Source organism: Penaeus japonicus, unplaced genomic scaffold, assembly GCF_977035675.1.
Source record: "Penaeus japonicus unplaced genomic scaffold, GWHDUDI00000001_assembly GWHDUDI00000039, whole genome shotgun sequence".
NCBI classification, from domain to species: Eukaryota; Metazoa; Arthropoda; class Malacostraca; order Decapoda; family Penaeidae; genus Penaeus; species Penaeus japonicus.
The window spans coordinates 18,608,901-18,618,900 of record NW_028234441.1 but is presented as its reverse complement, the minus strand read 5'-3'; the positions used below and the strand labels follow the sequence as shown (position 1 = coordinate 18,618,900).

Sequence of the window (10,000 nt, the reverse complement as noted above, 5' to 3'; positions counted from 1 at the left end):
GTGAGAGAGAGAGAGAGAGAGAGAGAGTGACGAGGAGCGGGAGGAGAGAGAGAGAGAGAGGAGGAGTGATTTGTGAAGAGTGAGGAGACAGAGAGGAGAGCGAGGAAAGAATGAGAGTGAGAGTGAGAGAGGGGGAGGGGGGGAGAGGAGAGAGAGAGATGGAGAGGAGAGGAGAGAAGAAGTTGAGTAGAGAGAGTAGGAGAGAGAGCGGGAGAGGAGAGAGAGACAGAGTAGTGGCGGGAGAGAGAGAGAGAAGAAGAAACGTGAGAGAGAGAAGAGAGGAGTAAATGAGAGAGTGAGAGAGAGAGATGGGGAGGTGAGAGAGAGAGAGAGAGAGAGAGCGGGAGAAGTGACGGTGAGAGAGGACAGAGAGAGCGGGAGAGAGAGGAAAGAAAGAAAAAGAGGAGATGAGAGGAGGAGAGAGAGAGTGAGAGAGAGAGACAGGGATGGAGAGGAGAGAGGAGAGAGAGGAGAGAGCGAGAGAGCGAAGAGACTAGACAAGAGAGAGCGGGAGAGTAGAGAGAGAGGGAAAAGAGAGAGAGAGAGAGAGAGAGAGGAGAGATGAGAGAGGGGAAAGAAAGAGAGTGAGAGAGAGAAAAGAGAGAAGAGAGCGAGAAAGAGAGAGAAGAGAGAGGAGAGAAGATGAGAGAGTGAGAGAGGGAGAGGAAGAAGGAGAGGAGAGTGAGATTGTGTGAGGGAGAGAGAGAGAGAGAGGGATGAGAGAGAGAGACGGAAAAGAGAGAGAGAGAGCGACGAGAGGATAAAGAGACAGAGCAGGGAACGAGAGAGAGAGAGAGAGTATGATAATATATGTGTGGTATTATTTATATATATTATTATTATTATATATATTATATATATATATAATATGTATATATGTGTGTAATATATATATATATATATATATATTTATTATATTTTTCTATATATATATATATATATCTATATGGTATATATATATATATATATATTATATATATAATATATTATATCAATATATATATATATAATATTATTATATAAATATATTATATGATATATCTAATTTATGACCCATATATATATATATATATATATATATATATTATAAATCTATATAAAATATATGTATTTTATATATATATAAATATATATAGATATATATGAATATAAAAATATAATTATATATATAGATATATACATATATATATATATATATATAAATTTATAAATATTATATATATATATAAGTATATTTATATATACATATTATATATATTTATATATTTATTATATGCCAATATATTATATATAAAATATTTATATAAATATATATAGAGAGAGAGAGAGAGAGAGAGAGAGGAAGAGAGAGAGAGCGTGAGGAGTGAGACGAGAGAGAGGATGAGGAGATAGAGAGCGAGAGAGAGAGAGAGGAGAGATGAGAGAGAGAGAGAGGAGACAAGGGAGAGGAGTGAGTGGAAGAGAGAGAGAGAGAGGAGATGAGAGGAGAGAGAGAGAGAAGGAGAGAGAGAGGAGGAGAGAGAGAGGGCGGAGAGAGAGAGAGCGGTGAGCGAGAAGAGAGAGAGAGAGAGAGAGAGAGAGGAGAGGAGGGGGAAACGAGACAGGATGAGACAGGAGAGCGGGGAGTGAGAGAGAGGAGAGAGGTAGAGAGAGAGAGAGAGATGAGAAGAGACAGATGAGAGAGCGAGAGAAAGAAAGAGAAGAGGCGAGAGAGAGAGGCGAAGAGAGGGCAGAGAGGAGAGCGAGAGAGAGAGAGATAAGAAGAAGAGAGAGAGAGAGGCGGAGGAGAGGGGGAGAGAGACAGAGAGGGGGAGAGAGAGAGAGAGAAGAAGAGAGAGAGGGAGAAGACGAGAGAAAGAGAGAGGAGAGAGAGAGAGAGTGAGACGAGAGAGAGAGGAGAGAGCCGGGAGGGGAGAGGAGAGAGAGAAAGAGAGAGCGGAGGGAGAGAGAGAAAGAAAGAAAGAGAGAGATAGGGAGAGAGAGAGAGAGTAGAGAGGAGAGAGAGAGAGGAGAGCGAGCGAAGAGAGGAGAGAGAGACAGATAGAGAGAGCGGGAGAGAGAGAGAGGAGGAAAAGAGAGAAGAGCGAGAGAGAGAGAGAGAGGAGAGAGCGCGGGAGCGAAAGAAGAGAGGGGGAAGGAGAGAGAGAGAGAGAGCGGGAGAGCGAGAGAGAGAGAGAGAGAGAGAGAGAGAGAGAGAGAGAGAGAGAGAGAGAGAGAGAGAGAGAGAGAGAGAGGGAGAAAGAAAGAGAGAGAGAGCCGGGTTCGTTGACCTCACTGCCTGGTTCGTTGACCTCACCGCCTGGTTCGTTGACCTCACCGCCTGGTTCGTTGACCTCACCGCCTGGTTCGTTGACCTCACCGCCTGGTTCGTTGACCTTACCACCTGGTTCGTTGACCTCACCGCTTGGCTCGTTGACCTTACCGCCTGGCTCGTTGACCTCACCGCATGGCTCTCTGACCTCACTGCATGGTTCGTTGACCTCACCGCCTGGTTCGTTGACCTCACCGCCTGGTTCGTTGACCTTACCGCCTGGCTCGTTGACCTCAGCGCATGGCTCGTTGACCTCACCGCCTGGTTCGTTGACCTCACCGCCTGGTTCGTTGACCTTACCACTTGGTTCGTTGACCTTACCACCTGGCTCGTTGACCTCACCGCCTGGTTCGTTGACCTCACCGCCTGGTTCGTTGACCTTACCACCTGGTTCGTTGACCTTACCAACTGGCTCGTTGACCTCACCGCCTGGTTCGTTGACCTCACCGCCTGGTTCGTTGACCTCACCGCCTGGTTCGTTGACCTCACCGCCTGGTTCGTTGACCTCACCGCCTGGTTCGTTGCCCTCAGCGCCTGGTTCGTTGACCTCAGCGCCTGGTTCGCTGACCTCAGCGCATGGCTCGTTGACCTCACCGCCTGGTTCGTTGACCTCACCGCCTGGTTCGTTGACCTCAGCGCCTGGTTCGTTTCATAAGTAAGTTGTGTATAATGCAGTCAACTCAATTCAAAGAACATTTGTTCATATTTATTTGCGCTTGTGTGTGTGTGTGTTTAGTTGTGCTTGTATGCGTGGTTATTTGTGTTCGTCTGCGTGTTTTTATACATACATACATACATACATATATATATATATATATATATATATATATATATATATATATATATATATATATATACATATATGTGTGTGTGTGTGTGTGTGTGTAACAATAGATAGATAGACAGATAGGTAGATATATATATATATATATATATATATATATATATATATATATATATATATATCCATCCCCCTATATACTTGTCTAATTATATATCTATCTACTTATTCATCTTCCTATCTATCTACCTATCTGTCTATCTATCTATTGTTACACACACACACACATATATGCATATATATATATATATATATATATATATATATATATATATATTGTAAAAATATTCCAATATAAAGTAATAAGAGAAGACTTTTCATTATTCTAGTTAACTATTAACATATGATAAACTTTGAAACAAAACGAAAGTGAATGAAATGAGGGAATTATACGCAACTACGCGTATGGCTGGGCTGCGAAACAAACAAGTGCATAGACAGTTTGAGTAAATTTTCATTTTCATATATATACATATATAAACGGAATAGTTGGAGGTAGTTGTGAAGAAAGAAATATTAATGGTTGATACAAATTAATGTATTAGTATGTTGATATTTAATTTTTTGTTTTGAGCGAGTGTTTGTGACGTAAGCGAGGTGACGTTGGAGCAAGCGACGCATTCCTCGCCCTTGACGCTCCTGCCTTCTTGCCGGTGTCACGAGTCACGGCTTCCGAGTGGAGTGAGATCGCCCCGCAACCACCCGAGACATCGCAAGCTGAGTCTGCGGCAACCGCTTGGGGAGACAGATCTCAGGCCTAGTTCAGTGACCGTGCAGAGACATTAATAAATCAAAGATTAATTATCGGTGTTTATCTCCATTCCTGCTAAGATTGTTACATCCCATGCCTCACATAGTCGTCTCAATCAATTAAGAGCAAAGAACCGCTTAACATTTTGGCGCCCGAACAGGGACGACTGAGAGTGCATGTGTAGCATATTTTAGCAAAATGGAGACCGAGAAGCTGCATCAGATTGGGAAAGATATCGGCTTGACCGGAGCTGACCTTGCCCAATTTATTAAGGAGGGAATTCAGTATGAGCGGGAGAAAGAAATTGCTGCTCGAGAGGAAAGAAAGGAAGAAAGAGCGTGGAAGCAAGAGGAACTGAAGGCACAAGAAGCAAAGGTGCAAGCAGAGGTTAGAAGAGAAGAGTTAAAACTCCGCCAGATGGAGTTGAAAAAGGAATCGGTCGAAGAGAAGTCGTCGGAGAGCGAGCACAATGTCAAGGTAAGGTATCCTAAGTTACCGGTTTTTAACGAGAAGGCAGATGACATTGATGCATATCTCCAAAGATTCGAGCGGTTTGCCACTAGCGCGGGCTGGCCGGAGGATATTTGGGCGATAAGCTTAGCCTCGTTACTCCAGGGACGAGCCCTAGATATCTACCATCAACTATCTCAGACTGATGCAGGGAATTACAGTGAACTGAAATCTGCTTTATTAAGAGGTTTTGACTGTACTGCAGAAGGATTCAGAGTTAAGTTTAGAAGCTGTAGATTTTCTCGGGGTGAAACGGCCAAACAGTTAATTGCCAGGATGACGAAATTGTGTGAACGGTGGATAGAAATGGAAAACTGTAGCGCTAGCTATAATTCATTGAAAGAGTTAATGATAAGGGAACAATTTATCTCCTCCTGTGATCGTAATTCAAAACTGTTTCTTAAGGAACGCTCACTGGCAACTCTACAGGATCTTGAAGAGAGTGCAGATCGGTATATCGAGGCTCACGGTCATTTCAGCCTTCGAAGTCCCCAACAAGCACCTGTGTCAAGTCAATCGTCGGCGCAGCAGTTCGGGCAGGTAAATGAGGGCAATGACAGGAGCTTCCGAAAGACGCCATCTTCTACACTTCCCCAGGTAAAATGTTACATTTGTCAAAAGGGAGGACACAAGGCGTGGGATTGTTATTTCAGACCCAGTGCAAATAAAAGTAAGGGTGCAGGCACGTCAGCGACGCCCGGAGCGGTGAGGAAAGAGGCCGCGGCGGCAACATCACAGGGAGCGCAGAGCATCGCCGAGCCCCCGCGAGACGACGACGCGGCGCCAGTGATGCAGGCCGACCCCGTGCAGGTGATTGACGATCACGGATGGAGAAAGGTAAATGGAAAGGGATTTCGGGTAGCGTGTGGAGGATCAGGAAAAGCTGGAAATTACAAGTTAATCACAAAAGCGGGAGAAGTGGAAGGACATAAAGTGACGGTAATGAGGGACAACGGTTGTACTACGGTGTTGGTGAAGAGGAGTTTGGTACCAAATTATAAGTTAACAGGTAAACACTGTGTAGTTAAAATGGCTAATTCGGACGTATTTTGTTATCCGGAAGCAGAAATTTCTATAAAGAGTCCTTTCTATACAGGAATAACTAAAGCTGTTTGTATACCTAATCCCATACATGACTTAGTAATCGGAAATATACCAGGCGTAAGGCCAGGGAAGTATAGTGAGGGTAAACACACATGTGGTGTAGTGACACGTAACAGGCAGACAACGGAAAGAAAACAGCCAGAACTTAAGGTATTAGCAGTCTCTAATATGTTAAACATGACAATCAAACAAGCACAGCAAGAAGACAAGACCTTAGATAGAGTAAGGGAGTATGCAGAGGAAAGTAAAGAATTTTATCGTAGAAAGAATAATGAATTTTCCGTGTATATACTAAAGCGAGGAGTTCTTTACAGAAAAGTGAAAATTGGTAATTTAGAGAGGCAGCAACTCCTTGTTCCATCTCGATGCCGCTCTGCCGTACTCGACTTGGCTCACTCAAGCATCATGGGAGGTCATCTGGCGACAGGAAAGACCAAAGATCGAGTGATGGAGAAGTTTTTCTGGCCTGGCATTACGAAGGACATTGAACGATATTGCAGATCGTGTGATGTGTGTCAGAGGACTGTTGATAAAGGTAAAATACAAAGAGCAAAATTAGGGAAAATGCCAATAATCGGAGAGCCCTTTTCTCGTTTAGCAGTTGATATTGTAGGCCCAATTGAACCGCGATCTTCTGACGGCTCGAGATACATCTTGACGGTAGTGGACTTCGCGACCAGATACCCGGAGGCTCTGGCACTGCAGAACATCGACACTACATCCGTGGCGGAAGCTCTGGTAAATATTTTCAGCCGAGTGGGCATTCCAAGGGAAGTACTGTCAGACAGGGGAACGCAATTTACCTCGGAAATGATGCAGGAAGTTTATAGGTTGTTGTCAATACAGTCCATTACTACGACTCCTTATCACGCTATGTGTAATGGGTTGGTAGAAAAATTTAATGGTACATTGAAAAAGATGCTGAAAAGGATGTGTGCAGAACAGCCTAAAGAGTGGCATAGATATTTATCACCATTACTTTTTGCATATAGAGAAGTTCCACAGGCAAGCACAAAGTTCTCGCCATTCGAGCTTGTTTACGGACATGCAGTGAGGGGTCCGATGACATTGTTAAGGGAGCTGTTTGACGGGGAGGTGAAGGAGCCCGAAACGAGGTCATCATACGAATATGTTATCAATTTGCGGGAAAGGTTAGAAGACACTTGTCGTATGGCATTAATGGAATTGAAGAATGCACAGGAAGTTGCACAGTATTACTATGACCGGAAAACTAAAGACAGGGTTATAAACTCGGGAGATGATGTATTACTTCTATTACCTACGAACTCGAATAAATTGCTATTTCAGTGGAAAGGTCCTTTTAAGGTAGTAGGGAGTCCGAATAGACTGAATAAGATAGTGGATGTGAACGGAACTTTTAGGAAATACCACATAAACATGCTAAAAAGGTATGTACATAGGGAATCGGCTGATACATTTCCAGCGGCAGTTGTGGTAGTTAACGACGAGGATAACGCGGAGGGAAGAGTGGTGACAATTCCCAGTTACCACCAGCGCGAAACCTGGAAAGATGTCTTACTGGATTCAGATTTGTCAGCTGAGCATCGAGATGACGCGAGAGGCATCCTGCAAGCGTTTGGCGACGTTCTCACCGATGTCCCAGGTAAAACGACAGAATTAGAGTATAACATTGAATTAACTGTTCCTGAAACTATAAGAGTGAAACCTTATCCTTTACCAGATTAAAGGAAGAAGTGAAGAAGGAATTGTCTAGTATGCTGGAGCTAGGGATAATTGAGCCTTCAGACTCTAAATAGTTTACACCCATTTTAGTAGTTCCTAAAAAGATGGAAATCGTAGACTTTGTTCTGATTTTAGAAAACTGAACAAGATTACCAAGTTTGATGCTAAGCCTATGTGTGATACCGAAGCTATTTTCTGTAAGATTGGTGGAAGCAAGTACTTTTCTAAAATAGATTTGACAAAGGGCTATTGGCAAATACCTCTTACTGAAGTATCTAGAAAATTTACTGCCTTTTCTACACCCGCAGGATTATTCCAATTCACCGTATTACCATTCGGTCTCGTCAATGCTCCAGCAGTTTTTAACAGATTGATGAGGCATTTATTTGGAAGCTTGGACGGTGTGGAGACCTTCCTCGACGACATTCTGATCCATTCGAAGACGTGGAAACAACACTGCGACATGTTGCAAAGGGTACTCGGTATATTACGGGAAGCAAATCTAACAGCTCGACCAATTAAATGCGAAATAGGTAAAAGATGTTTAGAATATTTAGGACATATTATTGGAGAGGGTTGTATAAAACCAACGAAGGAAAAAGTATCAGATATTCTTAATGCCCCAGCCCCTACAACAAAGAAAGAAGTGAGGTCATTCATGGGGTTGTCAGGCTACTATCGTCGTTTTGTACCAGACTATGCAACGATAGCAGCACCACTTAACGATTTGGTAAAGAAAAACGCACCTAACAGAGTGAAGTGGGAAGAGAATCATGAATTGGCGTTTAACAAGCTAAAGCAAGCGTTGGTAAATGACCCTATATTAAAACTGCCAGATGTTAATAAACCCTTTATCCTCAGAACTGATGCCTCGGACATAGGATTAGGAGCGGTGTTGTTGCAGGAGGATGCTGACGCAAAAATGCCCGTGGCATATGCAAGTAGGAAATTGTCGGACGCAGAGAAGAAATATTCTGTAGTCGAACGAGAATGTTTGGCTGTCGTATGGGCTACTAAAAAGTTTTACAGATACCTGTACGGACAGCAGTTTTATTTGGAAACCGACCATAGGCCTATTACGTACTTGGACAGTGCCAAGGCACTGAACGGTCGGCTGATGAGATGGGCGATAGCTCTCCAGGAATTCCGGATGATTTTCACTTACATCAAAGGAAGTGAGAATGTGGGTGCTGATTATCTCAGTAGAATTAATGCACAGGAAACAAAAGAAAATTAGCATTTTCTTTTTTCTAAGTGGGGAGGAATATTGTAAAAATATTCCAATATAAAGTAATAAGAGAAGACTTTTCATTATTCTAGTTAACTATTAACATATGATAAACTTTGAAACAAAACGAAAGTGAATGAAATGAGGGAATTATACGCAACTACGCGTATGGCTGGGCTGCGAAACAAACAAGTGCATAGACAGTTTGAGTAAATTTTCATTTTCCTATATATACATATATAAACGGAATAGTTGGAGGTCGTTGTGAAGAAAGAAATATTAATGGTTGATACAAATTAATGTATTAGTATGTTGATATTTAATTTTTTGTTTTGAGCGAGTGTTTGTGACGTTGGAGCAGCAACGCATTGGAGCAGCGACGCTTTCCTGCCCTGACGCCTGCCTTCTTGCGGTGTCACGAGTCACGGCTTCCGAGTGGAGTGAGATCGCCCCGCAACCACCCGAGACATCGCAAGCTGAGTCTGCGGCAACCGCTTGGGGAGACAGATCTCAGGCCTAGTTCAGTGACCGTGCAGAGACATTAATAAATCAAAGATTAATTATCGGTGTTTATCTCCATTCCTGCTAAGATTGTTACATCCCATGCCTCACATAGTCGTCTCAATTAATTAAGAGCAAAGAACCGCTTAACATATATATATATATATATATATATATATATATATATATATATATATATATATATTATAATATATATATATTTTTATATATATTTTATATCTATCTATATATATATATCTACATATTATATATCTTATCTATATCTATATATCTATATATATCTATATCTATATATATCTATTTTATATCTATATATCTATATTTATATATCTATATCTATATCTATATCTAATATTATATATCTATATATTATATTATATATCTATATATCTATATATCTATATATCTATATATCTATATATCTATATATCTATATCTTATCTATATATATCTATATATTTATATATATCTATCTATATATCTATCTATATATCTATATCTATATCTATTATCTAATATCTATCATCTATATATTATATCTATCTATATATCTATATATCTATATATCTTATATCTATCTATCTATTATCTATCTATTATCTATCTATCTATCTTATATCTATATATCTATTATATCTATCTATCTATATATTATTCTAATCTATCTATTATTCTTATCTATATATCTATCTATCTATCTATTATCTATATATCTATATTATCTATCTATCTATCTATATCTTATATCTATCTATCCATCTATCTATCTATCTCTGTCTATCTATCTATCTATCTATTTATCTATATATATCTATTAATCTATCTATATCTATTTATCTATCTATCTATATATCTATCTATCTATCTATCTATCTATCTATCTATTTATCTATCTATCTATATCTATCTATATGTCTATCTATCTATATCTATCTATATCTATCTATGTATATCTATCTATATATCTATTCATCTATTTATATCTATTTATATCTATCTATCTATATCTATTTATTTATCTATTTATAT

General features: G+C 40.4%; 1 protein-coding gene across 1 annotated transcript; it reads left to right on the top strand.

Moving 5' to 3' along the window:
• The first annotated feature begins 4,101 nt into the window (after nucleotides 1-4,101).
• On the top strand, nucleotides 4,102-7,224 carry LOC147467014 (uncharacterized). The gene has a single exon (XM_086533560.1). The coding sequence runs from the start codon at nucleotides 4,102-4,104 to the stop codon at nucleotides 7,222-7,224; it is 3,123 nt and encodes a 1,040-aa protein (XP_086389686.1).
• Nucleotides 7,225-10,000: the final 2,776 nt, after the last annotated feature.

Bases quoted from the DNA above. Each gene is read 5' to 3' on its own strand.
- LOC147467014 (XM_086533560.1), top strand. From the start codon at position 4,102: ATGGAGACCGAGAAGCTGCATCAGATTGGGAAAGATATCGGCTTGACC.